Consider the following 26,427-nt stretch of genomic DNA (forward strand, 5'->3'; position numbering starts at 1 on the left):
AAATTTTCCAGGAGAAATAAGGTCTTGAGAATCATACATGAAAAAGATGACCCTAATTAATTTTCATAGCTTGAGATTCTTTCTTTAAGCGTAGATTCCTTCTAAGTGAACAGAAAAGTGAGCACATTTTTTAAATTGCAATCTGTCTTGTCTTTATATTTTGTTTTTTTGTTAAGGAAACACAATCTGTCCCAATTATGATTATGGATTCTAACTGTTGCTTGTGAGCAGAAACCAGTCAGTGACATGATAACATGCCTCTGTGTCTGTAGCAACTGGTAATGCCATGCTGGTAATCTATTTGGGAAAGATGAATGCTGTTCTTGCCACTTTGAATTTAACTGTTACCTTTGGTGCTGTGCTTTAACTGAGTAAATTTGGCTTCATGTATCTGGCCATCAAGACTGATGTTAATTACTCAAGTGTATTGAGCAGATACTTGTGTTGTTTTACTACTAAATATAAATCCAAACCTCATAAGAGTGAGATTTTGTAACTGAAAAATAATCAATTTAAAAAAAATTGTTCCCGATATCTGATATTTGATGTCATCCTGTAAATGGTCTATTCTGTTAGCTAAGTTGCGTTTCTCCACTTCCATATATTGTGGATTGAAGAGTTTGAATGTTGCAGAAAAATATTCTGAATAATTGGTAGTCTTTTATAAAGGATAAGTTTAATAATAAGTAGGGATGCTAATCTCTGTTTTCTTTAATGTGAACCTTATGCAGAAAATGCAAGACAATGATAGCCAAGGCGGGCATTCAGGTGTCCGCATTGAGGATTTGATGACCATGATAAAGGATGCAGAAAAGAGTATGCTATCTGCTCAGATTTTTTCCTTATCAAGTGGTTTTTTAATTCATTGTTCATTTCTAATGAATTTACTGTGAGATAGAATGATTAGGATTTCATATTTGACATTATCTGCATCTGAGATTACCATGAAAATTAGGCCTTATGGAAGTCCTTTTTCCTGGCAGATATTTTGCTTCTTAACAAAGCACGCATCTCTTCTTTAGAAGAGCTTGATCAGGCTCGTGCTGAGAAAGATTCTTTACAAGGTGAAATTAATCTCTTAAAATGCCGTCTGGCAGAAACAGATGCAAGACTTAAACAAGCTACACAGGAAAAAATAAAAAATGAGTTTCTTGAGGGTGAACTTGAAAGACTGAAAAGGGAAATTGCTGAAAGGGAAAGTATTTGGAAGGGCACACAAGATTTAAAGGTGCATAACAAGGATTTTCAAGAGCGCAGTGCGGTCTTGAAGTCGCATATTAGTAATTCTTCTGCTACTGCTCACGAGCTTGATGAGATAAAGGCCGAAAAAAAGTTGCTAAAGGAAGAGGTAAACGTTCTGAAATCAAAACTCTCAAACATGGAAACAAATAATCAACATGTTGCAGAGCTTGAGAAAGAGAGCTTGTCTGTTAAGCATGCCAATAAACAATTAGAGTCCAGACTTGCTATTGCTGAGGCAAAGACAAGTGAGCTTGCCAATGTGAAGGCTGAGTGTCAGGTTCTAAGGAGAAGGGTTGAAGACTTACAAGCAGAATTGAAGAATTCTGTAAAGAGTAGGCTTTTGCAAGATGATGTTGTAGCCACAAGAAAAGCTCTTGAAGAGAAGATTTGCAGACTAGAAGAAGCTTTGCATCAATCTGAACTGGATAAAGATTTATTAGAACATACACTGGAAGAAAACTCACTTTTACGAGAACAAGTTAAAATTTTAGAGCAACGACTTAATGAATCAGACAATGATATACGATCTCAGCTTAAAATATATCAACAAGAAGTAGAAACATTTCAAAGGAGTCTTGAACTGTTGAAGAAAAAAAGCAAGAGACAATCTTTAGATGAACCTGTTCAAGAATTGCCCTGGGAATTTTGGAGCAATCTACTCCTTTCTCTAGATGGCTGGATGCTTGAGAAGAAGATAACTATTGAGGATGCAAAAATATTAAGGGAGATGGCCTGGCGTAGGAGTTCACAACTTAAAGATGTTTATGTACAGTGCCAGAACAAGAATGAGAATGATGTGATTGCTAGCCTAATGAAACTTACAAGAACAAGTACAAGGTGAAACTACTTTGTTTATTCTTAATGCTCTCCTTTGATATGAATTTTCATAATGTTACTTAAAAAAGTTAGTCTAGAATCTTCTGTCCATGGGTTGCATTTTAAATTCCTCGCGGTTATATTTTGGTGTTACAGGCCAGGGTTGCATGTGGTTCATATTGCAGCGGAAATGGCACCTATTGCCAAGGTAAATTTAGAGATACGTGTAATAAACAGTAAGGAAATTATGAAAAAAAACTAGTGAACAGCAAGAAACATGCCCTTCTGAAAACATTATCTATGTCCTAGCTTACCTCTTATTCTCAGCCATTGTTTTCATTTAGATGTACATATTACATTTCATGCAATATTGATTAAGCCAGACAGCCAGATTATTATTTTGCATCTTTGTTGATTAAATTTTAATATTATTCAGTTTTCTATGCCTCTTTTTGTGTTGATCGATTATCTTTAACTAGTCTTTGTTACCTGGATTACAAGCATTCTTATTGTATATCTGCTTTCCTTTTTGTGGAAGAAAGTGTTCTGGTTTGTTATTAGGACTTAACTGTATTTGTATACCTACTCTCCTCATAGATAGTGTTTAGCACTTTGTAAAATTTGATCACAAGGAGTGGATTTCTATTTTCTCTACAGAGAACAGATGGATGTAATAATTTAGATTGCTGGCAATTGGTAACCCCATATTTCACAAACTTGGACTCTGTGAGTAGTTGGCTAGCCCAAAATTTCTAACCTAGCAAAAAATCATCAAAACTTGGCAACTCAAAAAAGCACTTAAATTTCTTTGAAAACACAATTGTTTTGCAAAATTCAATTACAAAATGAATCAAATGTGTCAAAAAACTAGGAGGTTTTGTCTTTTTAGATTTGATTCTCGAATACAAATGGATTACAAAATCATATTATCATGTGAATCTAGATGCAATAGCTAGCTGCCAATTGATATCTATCTCGAATTTATGATGATTATCTTTCAAAATCATCATCATAAATTGCATATTTAAGCAAGTAAAAAATTACAAGTTTTAACAATTTGCTCTTCCCATTTCTAGTGAAAACTTGGGCAATAGCGGATCTAGTCATCACACTTAGTTATGGCTCCCCGCTTGGCCTAGAACACTGTGTATAGCTCCACATTGCTACTAGAATCAAATGACTCCTTGGTACATCAATGACAATCCAATCTCTTCTATTTTCACTGTAGCTTGCCTCTTGAAATGAACACTTTCATCCTCTATAAATAAGGAGGGCTCATCATTCTACATGGTCCAATCATTATAGGGATCAATCTCATCCAAATCAATAGGCTGCCCTGATTAGTGCTCCACATTTCTTGTGCAGAGTTGAAGGTTGTATTCCACTAAAACTAGGCTAGTGAGGCATTGTTGAGTCATCTTATTACCCTTCTTCATGTGAGTGATGTCAAACAAACTCTAGTTATGCTCACAATTATAACCACTGCAAGGTTGAGATAGAATTCAGACAGCTAGCTTTTGGAGTTTTGGGGTATTTTCACTTTTGTCCTTCCACCAAGGACTTGCAAATCAAATATTCAAGAGTTTGTAAATAAACGATATCTATTAATAATTGTAATTTGTAAATTGCAAGATATAAGACTTCACTTTTTCTTACTTGGTTTTTGGGTGGAACTTCCTCAAATAGTTAGTGGCGAAGAAAAGAGCCTCCCTTAGCTTGCTAATAATTCTACAACTTTGAATTGATAAGGTCTCTCACATCAACCTCAAGTGTCATCCTCTCAATGCTTGTGGAGAAGCCCTCTATAACCAATCCATTAGAATCTGTGAAGCTATTAGACAAGAAAAACTTGGGGTTAAGGTAGGAATCCATTGCATGGATGGGTTTGTGGATTTTATTGGTCCATCTCTGATCAATGATCTCCCAAATAAAGGAAAATCTACTTGCATCTCCGTTGTAATAGTTTTGGATGGTCTCTTTGGCCCTATGCATGGCCTAATAAATGTATCCCCGTTAGGTTTCCCCATCTATCAAGTACAAAACCCTTATTAGTGGCTCCAATACCTACAAAATACAAACAAATTAAAGTTAAAATTTGCAATGAGACTAAATATTTTTTAAGCTGAAAAATAAAGGATTCGATTTGAAATTTAAATTGAAGTTTGAGGTCACCTTGATAACCTCTAAAACTTTCTTGGAAAAGGCATCATCGAAAATTTGTTTTGCAATCCTTTCTCCATCATCCTTCTTTGAATATGTTTTGTTTAGTGATGCTTGACACACAAATATTTGCTTCAATTATAAATACTTTGTAATGTTTGAAAATTAGTTGCAAACCTTTTGGCATTTGATTGTACAAGCTCTTTCCGCTTGGTGTGATCTCTTATCAAACGGTTAACTCCCAGGTTATTATAAATACATTTTGTTATATTCCTCACGTCTTTTATAATTGGTCTCACTCGATCAATTTTGCCAATGTTCTCTAGGCTTAAGGCATTGGGCCATACAAGGGGTCCAAAAGAGTGCTGGATGCCTCTCTTGAGGAAATCTTCCAGCTGGCACATATGCCACTGCATTGCTAGTAATAATTTGGGCAACATTTTATATGCCCACCTCTGAAACAACCTTCTCCAAGATAAAGCTCATTCTTTTTGCGCTTTATTTTGTTGGAGGCACCGACTTAAAAAAAAACTACTCACCATTTGTAAACACTAAAAAATTGACAAGGGTGTGGTTCCTTCCATCTATCCACCCTACTAAAAGAATTGTGCATTCAAACTTTTGTCACTGCTTCTTTTGCTCTTCCACAATTATTTTCATCTGCAATAGCATATTGGAGCAACTTGTCACTCACTCTCTTGGAGAGGATGTTTTGTACCCTTGCAATTGTGAATGTTGTCACCAAATACTCTTAATATGGACTCTTTGCCATGTTAAAGGGAATGTCGTAATACCAAAATTTTGTGCATGCCTTATCCTCTCTTTGTGTGCCTTTTTGTTTCACCTTGTAGCTTTCAATGAAGGTTGTGCTCCTTCTATGTTTCTAGGCACAATAATTCCTTGCATTTGAGTTCTACATGAGTTGGAAGAGGTGAATGTGCCATGTATGCTTGGAGTGTGATTACAACCCATAATGCTCGTTTTATTTATATTTGATTCTATTGGCAAATTAGGAGCAATGGTTGAGTCTATGGTTACTTGTGTCTTGGTCCTTTCCAACTTTTTTAATTCAATAATGCAAGAAGTGCCATTATGTCTTGTTTCATCTCTTTTGGGGTTGCTAGATGGGCTTGGAATTGTGATTAGAAATGCCTAAAAGATGGTATTTGAGGTGATTGATGCCTCCACTAAGCTTTTTTGAGCACCGAGTATAAATCATAGACTTAACAATTGCTTCCATTATGACATATTTCCAAGCAGGGTCACAATTTCAAGGGGGTCTAACTCCAATTGGACGATTTCCACTTGTTGAGTTGAACTTGATGTACAGATGGATGCCATTGTGATTGTATATTAGCTTGAGATATTGATAAGAACAAAAAAGATAGAGTTTAAAAATATAATAGCAATTTAAACATGAATTTAATTTTTTAAAGCAAAAACAGATGTATTTGAATTTTTTTTAAGTAATATGTTAATTGAATTATCGAATTTGACAAAATAATCATCTTTTAACTCTATAACTTAAAGCCTATATTCAGAAAATATAAAAAAATTGAGAAAAATTTGATTCAAATCAGTGTGAATCAATTAAATTTTAATCAACAAACAAATTACATGAATTGAATCAATTTAATGCAATAAAATATGTACTTTTTACATGCTTAACATATTAGAAATGATTTATGAGTTCATATGCTTGGAAAAAAAGGAAAAAATATGAACTAATCCGATGCAAATGCGAAATTTCAGAAAATTGTTCTTCAAATCCTCTAAAAAACTGTCTCAATTTGCTCTAGAATGCTTTCTTGATGCTGTGTATGTTGAAAATGGGCAGATGAGAGTTTCAAACATGAAAAAGCACTTTTTTTCTACACCCAGTGCATGTTCCTTGCTGTGGTGAGTCAACAACACAAAATCACTGAGTTAAAAAACCCAACACAAATTTTTGACTAGTTGATCATGAATACTTGAGATTAATATAAAAACTCTCAAGTACTCGACTTCTTGCTGAGTTTGCATTCTATAGATAACATATTTTATGTGGTGAATGCTCATATTTTAGTGGTCAATTCATGTTGTTAAGCTTTTGATTGTATGTGATTTTGTGTTGGGATGTAATATTTTCTTGAGTCAATATTATTAGTGTTATTATTTGTCATTATCATTAGTGGGCAACCTTTTGTTTCAAAATCTTTTTAATTAAGCTTTTTTGCATAGGGTTTCCCTCTATTCTTTTGATGTATATAAATTTGGCATTTGTAGCATTTGATCATCTGTCATTGTGGATTATTAATCATTTGGGTAAGAGCTGAGCTTCATCATGTCTCATTATGTTGATTATGATTGAGCTTACTACTTATTAGGGTACAATGGTTCCTACCTAAATCTGTTTTGCATCTTCATGTGCTCTTATTTGATCCTTCTTGTAAATGTTGTTTTATATTTTCATTTAAGAAATATCAGAACTTTCCAGTGGTATCAAAGCACATGGCTCTTTTTATGGTATGGTAATATATGACAATAATGATGTGCCAATGTCAATAGCTCTTTTTATGGTATGGTATAATATGACTATAATGATGTGCCAATGCCAATATTGGTGACTGTAATGGTGGAAAATTAGGGTTAGGGTTAATTAAGATAATAAAACCATTAAATGACCTAATTAACTATTACATTTGGAAGAAGGAATCTAATAAATCTAGCCTTAGAAGACTGCGATTTTGATTAGATTCCAGCTCTCTTGGGTAGGGCCTTTCTCCTTCCTAAAATTGAATTGATTTGATTGTTGATGATTAAGGCAAAATAGGTGATAATTGAAGTTTTTTGATAGAAACAGTAAGCTACAGATGTTGCACGGAGCTATTGACTTGGATTTGGGCAAAATAAGCTATCTGGAATCTACTCTCAAAAGTTCATCCTGATTTTTCGAGACTAGTTAGTATCATTTCGCCATTGCCCTCCGAATTTTTTGCTGTCGAAAGTTGAACATGTTCATCTTTGTGAACTTTGTTGATTCTCTCGAGCACAGCTCTATACCTGTTCCTACACATAGAGAGAATGGGAAAATTGTTGGAAATAGGTCAAACCCCGTTTTGGAATTAACCATGAAATTGAATTGATAAATGTAAATGAAAGATTGTAGTAAAATGCTTTCCTTTTGAGCGGAAGGCTGAAAATGATTGAAACACTAATGATATACCTCAATGAAGTTTTGTTTGACCTTCACAAAAGAATTATGGTTTCATGTATGTTGTCTTCATAAAACATAGATCATGGATGTCATCTTCAATGTCTGAAACATGACTTCACTTCTGCTCCAATGCTTGATGAAAGACTGATTGCTTGCTTGAATTTGCTAGAGTGTAGATTTTGATTTTGATTTGTTAGCTTTAAGATGAGAGGGGTAGACCTCCTTTTATACTTGCTCGTCGAAAAACAAATTGAATTTCCGACACATGCCCACATAGGATCTAGGTCCCCACTAAAATTATGTGATCGTTATGAGGCCCCAAATTGGGCCCTTTTTGTGAGGATCATGGCCCCATGGTCCTGATTTAGGACTAGCGCGCCCAACACTATGGTCCTGGAAATCAGGTCTCTAGGTTTTGGGGGAGTCTGTAAAGATAGTGAAAAAGCATGTTTGATAGGTTGTGTGAGTAGAATCAACACTTTAGTCAGGTCTTGGAAGCCGAAGTGCCAAAGTGAGGTCCAAGTGAGGACAAAATTGTAGGCGAGTACAATAAAGGATGCTACGTTTAGCCCCTAGTTTAGTGGGTGTATGATGAGACTAAGCATACTCGCGGTAAAAATACAAAGGTTTGCATTGAAAACTTTCATCAAGATATCAAAGAGACAAGATGCACTAACCCAGGGACTTTAGGATCTTACTACTCTAATATCAAGATAAAAGGAACATCATAATAAAGACAAAAGAGAGAGAGAACATGACTACTAGCCTAGTAAGATTTGCTTACTAGGAGTCATGAAAAAGAAAAATACGAAATTACAAATCAAAAGGCCCAGTTTGCAAAGTAACTTGAGTATCAAAACATGTCTTGGTGTGTGTATAAAGGGTAACATTGAGCAGAGTGTATGCTCCCACATTAAAGTGATTCCATGCGCCTTATTGGGAGCAATTGCTTTAAGGTAGCATGCATCCAAAAGACAAGCACGTTACCACAATGAGATGCCCCCAAGAAAGGACAAATCAAAGGATAATGGTCACAAAATATTTATGAAAAAGGCACATAATGGATCCACCAATTGTAGAGTCAGTAAGCTCTTATGATAAATAATGTATATCATGAATATTTGTATTGAATTGACCTCATCCCCCAAAGGTAGTGGAAGTACAAACACAATGGAAGACGGGAACATATGTCTTTTGTGTCAACATGGAAGAGACCAAAAAGCTTTGCATTGTCCCCAAGTAGACAACACAAGGGACAACATATAGAAGAATTGAGATACAAATAGAAGAATGTCACGAGATTTGGCCTCTTTATTACCTTGTACCAACGAAGTAACAAGGGTCATCTAAAGAGAACTTAACATAACACAAAAACACATCATGGGGGAAACACATTACAAACAAGCAAACACACAAGAGAGAATCTATGACATGAATGAAGCTAATCAAGCAAATCATCCTCCTCCCAATCTTGTTGAATATTGTTTTGCAAAGGTGGACAAGATGCAAGAGGAGCTACTTCGAGCACGGTATATGGAGCTACTACAAGTTTCAAATAAGGACTATGCTCTAATGATGAGTCACTTTGTTTGTCACTAGCAGCTAGGGTTAATGCTTTTGAAAAATGTGAAGATAGATCATGATTAACATCAACAAGCTCTTACATATCATCATAATCATTAGAATCAACATTGTTAGCATGAACAACATCATCATCCATTTCATCATCTAGATTAATAAAAATAGGATCTTTAATACGAAAAGAGCATGAACCATCATTTTTCTTAAGCATTTTTAATCATGGTGATTTAGGTTGAACTTCCTCCCTAGGGTTAGGCGAAGGCTAGACAAATGGGATCATGCCAACATTTTGCATCTTCGGGGAGGAAATGGTTTGGGAAGCAAGTTCACGAGCCTTAGCATGATGTCTTCGTTGGCGTTCTCTTGCACAACGGTTCCTTTTAGTTTTAGCTGAGAGTTGTGAAGGTTGAGGATCAATGGACATAGGCTTCTTTTCTCCTTTGAAGGAGGAGGAACGGGAGAAACCCTACTAGGTTGAGAAATAAGAGATGCCAAGCGCTTTCCTTTGTAAGACGTAGGAGGTGGGGGATTGTGGCCCATATGGGAGGAATAGAAGGTGTAGGAAGGATACTAGGTCCATCATGAGGAGGAATAGGTCTAGGGTCTCTAGGCTTACTCAAAGATATGATCATCTTATTTTTCCACTTTGGATAAGATAGAAAAAGGGCATCACTTCAAGGCTTAAGAGGCTCAGGTTGTTTAGGCCAAAAGTAATCAAGGGTGAAATTTCCATGCTTCATCGTGTGTTGGTAAAGGCTATGATTAATTGTTATGATAGTGCCATTATGAGGGAATTTTAAACATTTATGAATGGTAGAAGGGATAGCTTTCATGGAAAAGAGCCAAGGATGTTCCAACTTCACACTTATTTGATGTAGGAATAATAGAAAAAGTCACGTCTAAGCACTTAGTACCAACCTCGACGGGAAGGGTAATAGAACCAATAGTAGGGCAAGAGAAACCATCATACATCTTGACCATAACATCAATTTTATCATATGTTACTTGATACACTTGTAAAATGTAGAGATATTCTTTAGTGATCACATTCACCATACACACTGGATCAATGAGCACTCCTCGTGAGAGTTTGTCTTTGATCTTTGCAGTGATATACAATGGGCCATCAGGTGCAACAATAGTCTCACTAGGATCAAAGGTAATGCAGAGGTCCTTAGGGGGTGTAGGTTTGTCAACAAGATTCACAATATTATTAGATTCTACACCAAGGTCATTGAGAGAAAAGGAAATAGACTTTGACCCAACAACATTAGTAGAGTGAGAAGGCAAAGGGTTGGTGAAGATTTGGAGATTTTGATTAGGAGGTGCTACAGATTTGTTTCCTTTGTCATTCACAGTAGCTACGGATATAGTATTATTATCAACGAAGTCTTGAATCTTACTCCTCAAAGTATAACACTTTTAGTATCATGGCCTGGTTGACCGTGATATTTGTTAATGTTTTAGCAACACAGAAATCTGAAACAAGATACACAATTTATTCTGGGAAAACCCTCCACTTGAGGGTGAAAAACCCAACCCACTCAAAAACGAACTTTATTATATCTTTGAAAATGAATACAAGTTTGATTCTCTACAAATCAACCATGACAATGAAGTCAAATGATACATCTCATAAGACTGAAAACTCTGAACACAAAAAACATAAAATATAACCGACCTATCAGACTACACATGCACAATATTCTCAACTTGCTCTCAAAATGAGAAGCCACCGATATATCTATCAATCCGCTGAAGTGGAAGCAGACCACGAAACTGAAGGTGCGGTGAATATAAAGAATCGAATCACAAAATGAAGAGACTCCACGATGAAGGGGAAGAGTCATCGACAAAGGAATGAAGAGACTCCATGGTGGAGAGGAATAGTCACTGACAGAGACATGAAGAGACTCCACGGAGGAGAGGAAGAGTCACCGACAGCTACAAAGATAATTCACCGAAATCCTCATAACCATCTCATCGACAACAAACAATAACTGAAGTCACAAATTAAATAAAGGACGATGAAGATCTTCTATCGCAGCTATAAATTCAGCACTCCCTCTTAGCAAGAGAGAGATCTTCAATTCATCATCTCATGACAGATATATACAACTGCAATCAAAGAAAGTCAACAGAGTCTCATCACAGATTTTATTCAATAAAGTTGTTATCTCATCATAACAATATTCACCATAGCTACTCCTAGAGGGTGAATGAAAACATAAATAAAAATCATAAAGTCATACACATGGCTTCCACCATAGCTACTCCTAGAGGGTGGATCAAGGGATTTCACCTCGAACTTCTCTTGTAGAGAAGAACTCATTAATCAAGGGATTTCACCTTGAACTTCTCTCGTAGAGAAGAACTCATTAATCAAGGGATTTCATCCTCGAACTTCTCCCTCATAGAGAAGAACTCATTAGCAAGGGATTGCACCTCGAACTTCTCCCTCATAGAGAAGAACTCATTATTTCACCTCAAATTTCTCCATCACATAGAAAAATGCTTTAACCAAATCTTCATGACGAGGTAGCTCCCTCTAAGCTGAAATGTCAAGCTCCCTTTGAAGCTGAAATCAATCTTCTCACCTCCTTGTCCAAGGTTACTTTTGACGATATGTCAGACTCCCTCTGAATGCTGATTCTTCCTCTGCGAAGAAATGCAAGCAATCTTCCTTCCATGAATGCAATCTCTGATTCATCCTTTTATAATTTTGCTCAGCAATGGAATTTCCATTCACTTGGATTAATCACACCGAAGCACCTAGTGATGATCTGATGGCTGTGAGGCCTTTGGCCCTCGCCATCACTCATCATCTATCCACAATATCTGCCCCGTGCATAGTTTAAGCATCATTTGAAGAACTGTCTTTAATACCATCCACAACAAAGTGATGGACCAACCACATAAATGCAACATAAATCCACTTGTAGCAGGGTGTGCCAGAATGCTAAGCTGCAGTGCCCATCCTAGGACAAAAGCACATGATCTACCTTCAAGCGGTTGGGCTCTATAGGAGGAACCCGATCTGATACCATGTTAATGTTTTAGCAACACAGAAATCTGAAACAAGATACACATAATTTATCCTGGGAAAACCGTCCACTTGAGGGTGAAAAACCCAACCCATTCAAAAATGAACTTTATTATATTTCTGAAAATGAATACAACTGATGATAGTTTCAGATTACTATCAATCACAATAAGATAAGTTTGATTCTCTACAAATCAACCATGACAATGAAGTCAAATGATACATCTCAAATGATACATCTTATAAGACTGAAAACTCTGAACACAAAAAACATAAAATATAACTGATTTGTCAGACTACACATGCACAATATTCTCAACTTGCTCTCAAAATCAGAAGCCACCGATATATCTATCAATCTGCTGAAGAGGAACCAGACCACGAAACTGAAGGAGCGGTGAATATAAAGAATCAAATTACAAAATGAAGAGACTCCACGATGAAGGGGAAGAGTCACCGACAAAGGAATGAAGAGACTCCATGGTGGAGAGGAATAGTCACTGACAGAGACATGAAGAGACTCCACGGAGGAGAGGAAGAGTCACTGACAACTACAAAGATAATTCACCGAAATCCTCATAACCATCTCATCGACAACATACAATAACTGAAGTCACAAATTAAATAAAGGATGATAAAGATCTTCTATCGCAGCTATAAATTCAACAATATTGGCAAAAGGCTTTGGGATTATGATAGGGTGGCAATGGCTTAAAAGAGTCAATTGGTATAATCGGAGAAAGTTTCAACACATTAGCATTTATCAACTTTGACATTATACTATGCAAAGGCATAGTATTAACTTCTTATGGGAATATTGTATGCAGGACTAATGGTAACAAAACTCATGCTTGTGGGAAATTTGAATGCAAAATTTGAAAATTATGATTAAGCAATGCAATTTGTTGTAACAATGATTGAATAACCAATTAATTAAGCAATTTAAATAATAGCATAACATGTCATAAAGATCAGATTTGAGAGTAGACTTGACAAATTATGCAACCCACAAGTTAATTTTAGAATTCTAAATTAGGGTTTTTGTGAATTTAACCTCTAAATTTATGTAATTCAATTGAAAATGAGATTTATGAGTGCAATTTTGAATTTTAAAATGCTTAAACAATCAGATCTGAAACAATAAATCATAATTATGTAACCCACAAGTATAATTTTAGAATTATAAATTAGGGTTTTTGTGAATTTAATCTGTAAATTTATGTAATTCAATTGAAAATAAAACTTACGAGTACAAGTTCGAATTTGAAAATGCATGCAAATCAAATATGAGATCACATTAGAAATTAAGGTGCAAGAAGTCGGGTCCACCAAATGTGATGTTGAAAAATTAGGGTTAGGGTTAAATTAAGATAATATAATCACTAAATGACCTAATGAACCGTTACATTTGGAAGGAGAAGGAATATAATAGATCTAGCCTTAGAAGATTGAGATTTTGATCAGATTCCAGCTCTCTTGGGCAGGGCCTTTCTCCTTCCTAAAATTGAATTGATTTGATTGTTGATGATTAGGGGAAATAGATGATAATTGCAGTATTCTAATAGAAACAGTAAGCTACGGATGTCGCATGGAGTCGGTGATTTGGATTTGGGCAAAATAAGCTATTTGGAATTTGCTCTCAAAAGTTTGGTCTAATTTTTCGGGTCTAAATAGTATCAATTCGCCATGGCCCTATGAATTTTCCGCCACCAAAAGCTGAACTTGTTCGTCTTTGTGAACTCTGTCGATGCTCTTGAGCACAACTCTGTACTTGTTCCCGCCCACAGAGAAAGGGAAATTTTTTGGAAATAGTGGTTTTGCCTTAGGTCAAACCTTGGTTTTGGAATTAATCATGAAATTGAATTGATAAATGTAAATGAAAGACTGCAGTAAAATACTTTCCTTTTGAGGGAAAGGTTGAAGATTATTGAAACGCAAATGATATACCTCAATGAAGTTTTGTTTGACCGTCACAAAGGAATTAGGGTTTCATGTATGTTGTCTTCATAAAACATAGATAATGGATGCCATCTTAATGTTTAAAACTTGACTTCACTTCTGCTCCAATGCTTGAAGAAAGATTGATTGCTTGCTCACTTGAATTTGCTAGTGTAGATTTTGATTTCAATTCGTTAGGTTTAAAATGAGAAGGGTAGACCTCCTTTTATGCTTGTCGAAAAAAAATAGAATTTCTGAACAAGCTGACACAAGATCTAGGTCTCCGCTAAAATTATGTAACCGTTATGAGGCCCCAGATTGGTCCCTTTTTGAGAGGACCATGGCGTTGGGTGTCATGGCCTTCATTTGAGGACCCAGGCACCCAACGCCATGGTCTTGGAAATCAAGGCTCCAGGTTTGGGGGGAGTCTGTAAAGATAGTGAAAAAGTATGTTTGATAGGTTGCGTGAGCAGAATTAGCACTTCAGTCAAGCCTTGGAAGTCGAAGTGCCAAAGTAAGGACAAAATTGTAGGCGAGTACAAGTTAGGACGCTACAACGACTATGTTTTGTACTCGACAACTTTGAGTTTCGTGCTTTTTTGATGCACTCGTGGAGTTTTTATGCAAGGCTACACAATAATTCCTTACATTCTCATGTGAGGCACCTTTTCAAAGAATTGCTCTTTGCAACACTCCATTATATGTCTATCTTGTCCTCTAGTGTAGATTCAATCATATGGTTCTAGAAATTGTTTTGAGGCCTAGAATATTGTGGATTATGCAAAACAGAAGACAAGACTACGATTCATACAATTGTCCCCATTTTTTGGTTCTCTTGTAGTGCATCTGGTGTTGGCTTTCTAAGTTAGTGTTAGTGGAGTCAAAGGGGTATTTTGATGTTGCCAATGCCTTCAAACAGATTAATGGAGATGAACAATACTTATTGGAGTGATTTCGGACAACCTGTCTGAGACTTACTATTTTATGTAAGTTACTATTTATAGTAGTGACCATTTGCAGCACTTACTATTTATAGTGAGTCTCAGTGTATCTCAGTTTGGGCCAGTTTAGTGTTTGGACACACTATTTTTAGTAGTTGCTATTTTTAGTAAGTGTCTATTTTTAGCAGTTGGGCCAGCCTTTGTTTTTCTAGCAGTGTAATATTTGATATTTGGATGTTGGGTGAAGTCTTATTATGTTTAGAGAAATATATTTTGATCTTAATTACCCATGTCTCTTATTTTTCACTTTATGACTTAAGCGACTTGTAGCCTTGGGCCTAGTTGCACAACGTTGTTTAAAATGGGGGCCTTTTATGTCTAAATGGGATGGCATGAATTAAGATTTTTTTTTTCAAAGGCTAAATCTTAGCCTCCAAAAGTGGATGCCTAAGAAGGGAGGCATATTAAATTAAAAATAAATTAAAAAGTCTCATGAATGGGTGTGGAGTTTCTTGGAGGGAAAAATAATATAATCACCTTTTGGGCTCTCATTTGGACATCTTTCTTTTGACAACATAACAGGATGTTGCTGGATTGCTTCCAGGTTTTATTTACTGCTAGTTGAGGATGAAAACCCTTATCTTTGCTTGCTGCTTGCTGATTTCGGCGGTGAGAGATTTACCCTAGCTGGAAGGAGTGATTCTACTTCAGGGATCACATTGGTATTCACAGAGTTCCTGATTTCTATCATTTTAGTGAAGTTAGAATGAAGATATTTACAATATTTTGATGTGGGTATTATGGTTTTGGTGTGTGGTGTCTCTTTTCGAAATGCTATTCGTGATTGGTAGAGTTTTGGTGATTTTGCTGAGTGCTGGTCTGCTTGTTTCAGATATATTGTTCTTCATATTTCTACATGTAACTCTGATGAGTGAAAGTTCAGTTTGGGTTTCAAATCTGCAATTTTTGGAGGTCCGAAAAACTACTATTTGTGGTGTCTAGTGTGGGTGAAGAGGCTACAGGAGTTTGGAGGTATTTGGTGGTGATTAGAGAGAGTTTGGAGGTGTTATGAAGCTGGCTGTCCAAGGAAAAGTGCAGCAAATTGCTACAGCGGAGAATCTTGCAGGTTCTCTGAGTTGTTGACATTCATAAGAGGAGTATTTCTTGCTGCTGTTCATTTCTGAGTGGTTTCATAGGCCTGGTTGCAAGTTTAGAGGATGATATTGGCATCATAGGAGCCACCTGGAACTATATTTCAGTCACTCAAAGACTATGCTTAGTACTTGTTGATAATTGTTCCTAATCTGCCTCTATATCAGACCTAAGACTGACTGATTTGGCTTCCAATAAGTGGTATTTTAATGACATAATGTTTCATAGATGCAATACTTAATGTCAAGGAGTTTATTAATGCAAGCTAAAGCAAATTCTAGAGGATCCATTTTCATGTCTGCACTTTATTAAATCTGATTTCAGTTTATTGAATGAGGTTGATAAAAAGTCGTGAACTAACTGATTAAATGCACTTGCTTCTATCTTATTGCAACCATTGTGTTCTATGTATGTTCTTCATTGTGAATGAAATCTGAAAGCACACAATCAGCAAACCATTTCACATTGGTTCCAAACTTGCAAACACATATTTCAAAAAAAATCAGGGGTGGTGGTTACAAGAACTATAAACCTTTGGCAGCGAACTATGCATCTCCGCTGAAGGTAGCAGCCAAAACTAGGGTCTTTTGTCTTGAATGGTCACAGGAACTATTTAACTTGAAGTTACAATTCCTCCTTTAGTTTTGTCTGGTGCAGGTCCTTCCAACAATCTTTGTTGTCATTGTTCTTTTGCTTAGTGGAAATAGTTGAATTATCACTTTATTTCATAAAATAGATAATATGTGGTCCCTTTTATATCCAACATAGAAGATATTTCTTCTCCATAGAATTTAAGGCTTATGAGTCAGAAAGGAAATCTGGCTTATCATCATGATTTGTCAATGAAGGGACAAAAGCGGGCTCTTGTAAACAAGATTTCATTGGTGGCACCCTCTATGGATGTTCTTTGGGTACTCTGTTCATTTCAGCCATAGGCTCTTTCACAGCTCTTTTCTAGCACAAATAGGTCATTATTAAAATAATCCTAACGTAGAGTAGCCATTAGGCTCATCTTGAAGATGTTGAAGGTGACCTGTTTTTGTGTGTTTAGTGGAACTTGCTGATGGTTAGATCCATTCTGGTGTACATTACATAACTAACTGTCACTTTTTGATCAGTTTGGCAGAGATGTTAAGTGTCTAGACCATTGGAAAACTGCACCAACTTTCCCTCTCAACACTTAGGCAAAATTCCAGTTCACCTTGACATGCTTATTCTATCTCAGGCAGAACTTTGAGTGGGAATCGACGTCACTATTACCACTTTTTTGATCTATGTGGAATTGCCATGTGGTTAAGTGAAAGGAAAAGTGCTCTTCATTAGAAGTCTTCATGACTCAAACCCCCTCTATCCTCTGTAGAGATCTAGATGGAGAAAGACATAACATCATCACTTTTCATCTGCTGAGCAGAGTTTCCTTCACTCATTGCCAGCTTTCATCAACTGATCTGTTCTTGCCTGTTCTATCATTCCTTGGTCCTCCACTGACCTTGATATTTCATTATCATTTACTTCTTTTTGCCTTGAATTAGTCAAAGAACAAAGACCTTGACATGGCAACCTTGCAAACTGATCGGGGAGACCATGATTTGAATTGAATTGACACACATATGACGACCAATGAGCAAAAGGTAAGTACAAACATCGGGCTAGTGCCTCTGCTCAGTTTGTCATGTATTTTGTAGCCACTACAATTTATTTGCAGTGCACCAATGCATCTGGCTGATTTTTAGTGGACCAATGAATTGTATGCTCCATTGCTCAAATAACTCATGTTTGGGATTGCCAAAGTGGCATGAAGCCTCTTTTCAAGGGTTTACCCACTTTTTGGCACTTATCACATTCAACTATCCACTCCCTATGTAAGGACCCTTAGCTAAATATTTATGTAAAACACTTAGATCTGAAAGTTCCACTAATTTTGGCAATAGAATTGCAAAAATAGTAAAAGCATGGAATACTCATAATGCATTCAATATATCTGCACATGTAATATTTGCGGGAACTAAATATTTCTCTATTTTAGTCGAATACATTTATGTTGCGTTTGCCTCTACAACAATTACAAATATATGTCCAAAATACCCAAATTGTTGAGGTGCCCAAAACATTGAAATCCTTTAAACTTGAAGTGTTGGAGTAGCCTTTGTAAGAAGTTGCCATTAGGAATCTAAAAGGGTTTCACCCTCCAAACTCAAAAAAACCAATGGGTTTCCATCCACTAATCTCCAAATTCAAAGGTTTTCACCCTTAGATCCAATAGCTGAACACAAGGGCTTGAACTAGGTTAAGATTTGATGAAATGCCAAAAAGATTAAAATTGATGAAGATACTCACCTTTATATAGATGTTTAAGGCTTGGCATAAACATGTTCAATATTTATGTGAAAGTCTCTTGCCATTTTATTGCATTCAAGTTGAGGCCACTAATGACATCCTTGGTCAACTATGGTGATAGGTGCAACCCTTTGTTCACGTGGCGAGGGTCCAAGGAAATGCATGCTTGAAGGTAGGTGTTTTGGGAAATGCATGCTTGAAAGATGCAACAACAAGAGGGATTGGGGAGTTGGGAGTTAGCATGTTTGCTTAGCTATATTTCCATTTGGTATAATGACATCATGTCTTTTGAAGGTTTGCAGTTGGGCTTTTGAGAAATGGGATGCAAGGATACAAGGGTGTAATGTCCTCTTTTGGGATTGCCCTAAATCTTGCCCTAGAATCACAATTCAATTAAAATAAGGAATGCATTCAATAGAACATCGTTATCAAAATTTACCTTGGTGTAGGTCCTGCAACATATTAAACAATTTTGGATATATGTAATTCATAGAACCAATTATTTCTACAAAGGGTTAGGAACCAAGCATATGAGTACAAATATGTGTATATTAATAATCATCATAATCCATTAGATAAGTCATGTCACATCTATATTCAATTTTTAGTATTCAACCATAATAGGGTTTGGATAAGGGAGCATGATAGGTAGGCCCAAAGCAATCTTCACACTAAGCGCAAGAGCGGACCCTAGTGGGAATGCTCGTCCCTTGCCCTCCCTATTCATGTCATCTTATTCACCCACTTATGTTAATGACTTCTCTATCAATCAATCATTGTAGGGGCTGGAGAGAAAATCACAATACAATGCTCGGAAATCCTCCGATCTAAGCCCAAGAGCGAACATTATACCCCTTGGCCCACATATGGCAAACACGTCAATCATCCATCATGGGGTGGCCTACTTAGATGGTGATCTCGTATCGGTTCTCCCTCTCTTGCATTTCCTTCTCTTCTCTACATGATTGCTTGATGGGTTGTAAATAGATTAATAATATAGAGTATGCATTTCATACTATCACACAAACAATTATGAGGTGAGTATCAATACTATTATTTCATTTCATGGTACTATATTTGTAGGATATAAGATTATGCAGGCTATATGAATTCAGTCTGCTGTTGTAAATCAGGCAGATCTGATCTTGGATGCTGACTTCTTGATCTTTTGGGTGAGTGCTGATGCCGATTGGTTTGATGGCTTTTGTTAATCGAAGTCCCTCCTTAAATATCCTTCTCTTGTCACTGAAGGGTTGTCTTTTTAGGCGGTTACCCTCTCTTCAAGAGTTGTGTCTCTTCTTAATTAATCACTCCTTTGTTTGATAAATCTCCCTTGCCAAAATTGCTATTGCAGCCCATGTTTATATATACTACTTGCTTTATGCTAAGTAGGAAGTTGGCCAAGAATCTCTCTCAATCGCTGCCCTTTCTATTAATAAATACAGTCGGCCAGAATTCTTTACTAATCTAATAATTACACCATTGTCATGGTCGGCCTTAATTATATAGCGATCACCATTTATTATTTAAACCTTTGCACTTGCAATGTTCTTAAATAAAATGTTATCATTCAAATCCGTTTTATTTGGGTCGGCCTCTCCCAAGGAAATGTAATTATAATATTTTCATTGCCTGGGTTTTGTTTATAAAGCTACGATCTGGGTGTGCAAATGGTGGGGACATGACAGTTCGCCCTCCTCGAGATTGCTTGTCCTCCAACAATTTTGCATTGGGAGAATTATGGAGGGAATGGTTTGGTCTTAGCAACTTCAACCTTTTTGGGAGTCTAAATCGTAATCCATCTTTCATTGCGCTACTCTGATATTACTTTAAGTTGTAATTTTGAACTAGGATATGTTTTGGTCTTTACGTTAAGTGAGATATCTCAATAAGTTTTCTCTCCTCCTTAGAAAGGAAGGAAAAATGGTCATCACTCAAGAAATTGATTTCTCTCTTGTAAAGTTAAAGTTCACATTTGGTTGATTTAACATATGAATATCTCTTTGAGTCGAAGCAAGGGTGAGCTTTTCATATATTAAGATGAAGATTAGAAGTATGACACATATCTATGTAACGTTCTATTAAGAGGTTTTTCCCTTCATTTGTCATAGGAACCTTAGGGGTCCTATGAAGAGATTTCAACTTGACATATCACTGATGAGATCAATTTTTATTTGGTTGGATAACTTGTTTTTAGATCTTGAGGATATGAGGATGGAGCAACCACTAAATATGCTCCTTAACACCAAAAGCTCTGTTAATTTTGAGGTTCTTTTATATCATGCCTTCTTCGTTTGCTTGGATTTTCCTTACCTTTTTCCCAGGTTTCCTTGTTGGATATTGCCTCAATATTACATGCTTGGCTTCCCTTTCCACATATGTGTCCTATGCCTTACACTTGAAGCATAGAGTTTTCTTTTTAAGGTCTTGTTGTCGCCTTTTAAGGTCTCCTTGTTTACAAATATGCCCATACTCCCATTTTTCCTTGCGATTGAAACAAAATTTTTCTTTTCAAAGTTCTTTGTGGTCGTTTCTTGGAGGAAATTCCCTTTTGTGCCAATTCTCCTTAGAGGGGGGGTTTTGAGGATAGACTTTTTGCGTAGGGCTTGTCTTTTCATGGAAGGGTTCATCGTTTGATGTCATATTTTTAGAGTAGCTTTTATCCCCTGTTTTAATGGTATCAAGTCATAGGGCTTTTAAGATTGCATCTTGGAGAGAGGTAGGATCAAAGGCACTTACCAGGCCTCAAATAGGATTTGATAGTCCCTCTTTAAATAGGTGAGCCTTTTTTTAAGTTATTTTGAGAACCACTATGGAAATCTTTTGGACTTCTGCCACATAGGCTTCAATGGTCCCTTCTTGCCTTAATTGAGTTAATTTTTTGAAATACCTCTTCGGGTGCTTTTGGTTGAATCTTTCAATGAGCTTGCCGATGAAGTCATCATAAGATGTCATGTTTTGATGGCCTTGTGTAATCAAGCCATGGTGCCACCAGTGATGTGCAACCTATTCTAAATGTAAGATGGTGAATTTGATGGCATCTTCTTCCATCATGGGGTTAAGAGGTATGTATCCAATTTTTGGACCCATGAATGAGTGGTGACCTTCCTTCATCCACCAAAATTTGGAAGGGTTATTTTGCTTAATTTATGATGTAAGATTTTGTTACGTTGACCCCTTTCCCTTCTAGGGTTAATTTTTGATCTTGCCTCACGAAATTCTCTAAATGGAATGTTTCTCCTAGTTTGAGGGTCAAGTCTTGAATATGATTTAGCAAGTTCCTCGAAGTTATGATTTGGCTCATTAATATCTCCTTGTTCTCTGGTTGGCCCTTCTCTAGGTAGAAAGGATGGTTTAGTTATCCTTGGAGTTGATCTTAGTGGAGTTCTATTATTTATAGAATAATTAGAGTTGGCATCCCTCCCATTGGTTTGGTTGGGTTTCATATTTTGGATGGCTTGGAGAAGTTGTGCCGTTCTCTCATTTTGCTCCATGAGGGCTTGTGTTGTTTGTTCGTTGCATTCCATGAAGGCCCTTAATTCGTTTGCCATTTGTTTTCTTATTGTATTGTTTTGAGTGGAGTTATGGCTAGACACAAGTTTCTTCTCTTCTGTCTCCAAGGCTCTTTGAGCTGGTCGGTTAAGTTACATCAATTATCTTTCCTCCCTTAGGCTGAAAGGAACGATGTTTTGATAGCAATTGTAATGCCCCCTTTTGAGATTGCCTTGAATTTTGCCCTAGAATCACAATTCAATTAAAATAAGGAATGTAATATCAATAGAATATCGTCAAAATTAACCTTCGTGTTGGTCCTGGAATCATATTAAACAATATTGGATATATACAATTCATAGAACCAATTATCTCTACAAGGGTTAGGAATCAAGTATATGAGTACAAATATGTGTATATTAATAATCATAACAATCCATTACATAAGTCATGTCACATCTATATTCATTTTTCAGTATTCAACCATAATAGGGATTGGATGAGGGAGCATGATAGGTTGGCCCAAAGCAATCCTGACACTAAGCCCAAGAGCGGACTTTATATCCCCTTGGCCCACATGTGGCAGACACGTTGGTTGTCCACCATGGGGTGGCCTACCTAGTGGGAATTTTCATCCCTTGCCCTCCCTATTCATGTCACCTTATTCACCCGCTTATGATTATGACTTATCCATAAGTCAATCATTGTACAGGTTGGAGAGAACATCACAATAGGGTGCCCAAGAATCCTCTTATCTAAGTCTAAGAGTGGACTCTATACCCCCTTGGCCCACATATGGTAGACACGTTAGTCATCCATCATGGGCTGGCCTACTTAGATGGTGATCTTGTATCCGTTTTCCCTCTCATGCATTTCGTTCTCTTCTCTACATGATTGCTTGACAGGTTATAAATAGATTAATAATAATAGAGTATGCATTTCATATTATAACACAAAAAATTATATGAGTTATCGATTCTATTATTTCATTTCATACCACTATACTTGTAGAATATAAGATTATTGCAGGGTATATGATTTCAGTCTCCTGTATAAACTAGGCAGATCTAATCTAATATGATTTTCCTCTTGGATACTAACTTCTTGATCTTTTGGGTGAGTTGTAATGTGCCCAATAGGTATCAGCTATTTCTAGAGGTTAGTTAGCCTATGACTTTGGTCCCATAGGCTAACATGGGGATTAGGGGACCCTTTTGAGGGTGTTCTATGGCCCTTCAGTTGACCTTTTGGTGCTTATTCCAGTATTCTTCAGCTCAATGTCCTAGTTTATTTGTGGTGTGCCTTTCGAAGATCATTCAAGACACTTTCATCTACACTAACTATTTTTAGTAAGTCACTTGGATGTTTTGCTCATACTATTTAGTATTTATAGTAATCACCGGGGTGGTTAGTTGGCATCATATGTATATTTGGAAAGTGGATAGGTTATTCCCATGAGTTGATATTGGCAATTATCATGGGTTTAATGATTTAAGTTAAAATATTAAAGTTAAATCAAGTTTATTTTATTTTATTGTTGTTGCGCTAGTGGTATCCCTGCGGCCCAGCCCAACGCCCAACCTGCCTTACCTTAGACTTACTTATTTCCAAGTTGGGGTTCAGGAAGAGGCGAGACTAATCCACTAGGGATGTACCAAGCCGCCCGCAAGCTAGGTGCATCGGGTGAGTCCAGGCCTCAGAGTCGAAGCCGAGACCAATGGGGAGCAAACCCATGGCCCAAGCCAACTCTGCTACTTGTGCGGGCATATCAATTTTAATTTTGATAATATTAATTATATTAAATGACACTATGATATACTGACATAAAGGGGGTTAGAGTAATTTTTTAAGATGTTTTCAAAAACTGATTTTATTTTGGTGCCTAGGGAGTTATAATGTTTTAAATAATTTAATAAATTGTTTTGTGGAGATAGGTGCCAATATTGGGTGATATAAGGTGAATATAAAATTAATTCATAAAGTGACTTTATGTTAATTAAAATTATATAAGGGGGCACTTTATTATTATATAACTGGGCACTTTATTATCATGAGGAATAAGGTGAATATAAAATTAATTCGTAAAGTGACTTTATGTTAATTAAAATTATATAAGGGGGCACTTTATTATTATATAAGCACTTTATTATCATGAGAAATACTATAGTCACATATTTTCCAAACAGGGCAAACAACATTTTAGCAGATCCAAGTGTGATGGTCCCTACATATGGTGTGGGTCCTGCTTGGGATGGATCTACTTTTGACCATAGTGCTGTTCTAACTTCATCTACATAGTTGGGCATGAAAGATGACATTAATAGGATTGATGATGTTGATATTAACCTTGAAAACAAATCCGATTTAGTGTTGCATGATGCTGATCATAAATCAGAAAATAGGTATGGGGTTGATAGGTCTTAGGAGTCCTATCATTTGGTGGGAAGACCAGATTATTGCAGCCATTAAACATTTTGATGACACCCATAATTTGATGGCAAGATATTGTTGGATGCATATGGACCTTGGTGGAGAACTTCCCCTTTTAGATTCACAGGCTCTTAGAGAAGCATTAGTGGTAATGAAGACAAATTACCTACATTTTCTTTCCAATAGAGACCGCCTTTTCATGCGTGGTGAGACCTATTTTTATGCGCTGAAAGGGAAAGGAGAGGAGGTAGATAAGCTTACTGATGAGCTTAAGGTTACCCATGATTCTTTGAGGAGCACCCAGATGTCCCTTCAAGAATCAGAAATTCAGATTTATGAGCTTGGCTCAAGCATCCTCATCCCACAACTGAAATCCAGTCTTCTATGGCTGCCATAACACTTGAGGATGAGAGTGGTACTCATGGTTTGACGGGAGAACCCCTTATGATGGTTAAGCACAAGGAGCTTTCAGTTCTGCATGGGCTTAAGGACAAGTATGATTCTGAAATTACTGAGTATACACGTAGCCTACATCATGGAGATCATGAGTCACCTTTGTGAGAGAGCCAATTGAGGCCTCAGGGCATAGATGAAGATGGGATAGTTATACACACACTTGGTGGATCAACCACTAGTGTTATACCTACACATTTAGAGAGAGACATAAGTGATTCAGATTTGGTTGGGCCCTTAGTCATTCATGGAAAGTTTGAGGAGTTATCTTTTCGAGAGGCTCACTAGGTACAGTTTACATCTTTTGGATCAGCCTATGAAGGGGTGTACATGGATGGTGGCATTGCTGATCAAGGATTGTTTGAGCCTGTGGACACTCTTGGAGAGGCCATTGATGCACTATTACCTCATGATGCAGTATCGGAGTATGGAGCTGATTCGTTTTCAGGGTATGGGGTATGCATCAAGAGAAGCATTTCGACCCTAATTCATTGGGTTGTGGTCCACACATGGGTGTTCGATAGCTGTTCTCTTCTGTTGACCATAGAGATTTCAAATTGTCTTTTGGGGACAGCAGCTGATTGGAGGGGTTGGAGAGGTTTGTATCATCCTTTTCTTATTGGTGTTTGGCAATGGCATATTGATGAGCTCCACTCATCCTTTGTCCTTGGAGGTACTTGTTGCTTCATTTGGTGTGAGGTTCTCAGTTGGGTAGATGTTGTTATGATCTATAACAGCAACATATGGTGGATTGTGCATGATAATGCAAACTTTTTGCCTCGTGTTTTGTTTGATGAGCCGCCTGACTCATGCAGTGAGGTGCAGAATCCTAGTATCGACTCGGGATTTCCATTGGAGCTTGAGGGTGCATTCCACTGTGATTACACCGTGAGATATGCATATTCTTTTTCATTCAGCCCACCTACAAATGGCTTGATGTCCCGAATGACACATAAGAGTTGGGTGGATGGTTGTTATGAGATGCTTCCTTATATGGAAGTAGGAGCCAACTCTTGGAGGCCTTCCTGTTTGCTTCTAAGGGATGGTCTTTATTTCGGCATACATGATAGGGAGGAGGTGTTGTGGTAGTTTGGCATTCCACTTGCGGCCAGAATAGAGCATCAGAAGTTTTCAGATGTTCAGGTTGGTGGATGATCGTTTTGTTTGTGGGATCCAGGTGGAGTACTCCCATGGGGAGGTATGATATAGGAAGACTTAAGTAGCATGATGATACTCCCTTTGATTGACTTATTTTGGTTTACCTATTAAGTTACTCTTGGGATATATGATGAGTCACAAACTTGGAATCCAGGGATTAGCATGATGGATGGAATGTTTCCCAGGGTGTTGCAACATTACAATGTGGTTGATGACATATATATCAGAGTGGTGAACATATTGGCAGAGCAATATCTCTGAGATTTATATGGGATCTTGCTATTCAGATTGACATATGGGTGCAGATAGCAGTTGGTTTGGTATGTAGATGTAGATTGCTTGAGGCCCAACAATCTTTGGCAAGGATGGATTGTAATGCCCCCTTTTTAGGCATCAACTATTTCTAGAGGTTAGACTATGACTTTGGTCCACGTAGGCTAACATGGTGATTAGGGGACCCTTCTGAGGGTGTTCTATGGCTCTTCAGT

The 26,427-nt window shown here is 37.0% G+C and overlaps 1 protein-coding gene across 2 annotated transcripts in view; it reads left to right on the forward strand.

Moving 5' to 3' along the window:
* Positions 1-26,427, forward strand: part of LOC131054298 (probable starch synthase 4, chloroplastic/amyloplastic) — a 130,959-nt gene that overhangs the window by 59,801 nt on the left and 44,731 nt on the right. For both annotated transcript variants that reach the window (XM_057988776.2, XM_057988783.2), the window contains exons 3-5: positions 732-816; positions 984-2,079; positions 2,215-2,266. In XM_057988776.2, the coding sequence (XP_057844759.1) occupies positions 732-816; positions 984-2,079; positions 2,215-2,266 (1,233 nt within the window). The remainder of the gene's footprint in view (positions 1-731; positions 817-983; positions 2,080-2,214; positions 2,267-26,427) is intronic.

Source organism: Cryptomeria japonica, chromosome 4 (genome assembly GCF_030272615.1).
Source record: "Cryptomeria japonica chromosome 4, Sugi_1.0, whole genome shotgun sequence".
NCBI classification, from domain to species: Eukaryota; Viridiplantae; Streptophyta; class Pinopsida; order Cupressales; family Cupressaceae; genus Cryptomeria; species Cryptomeria japonica.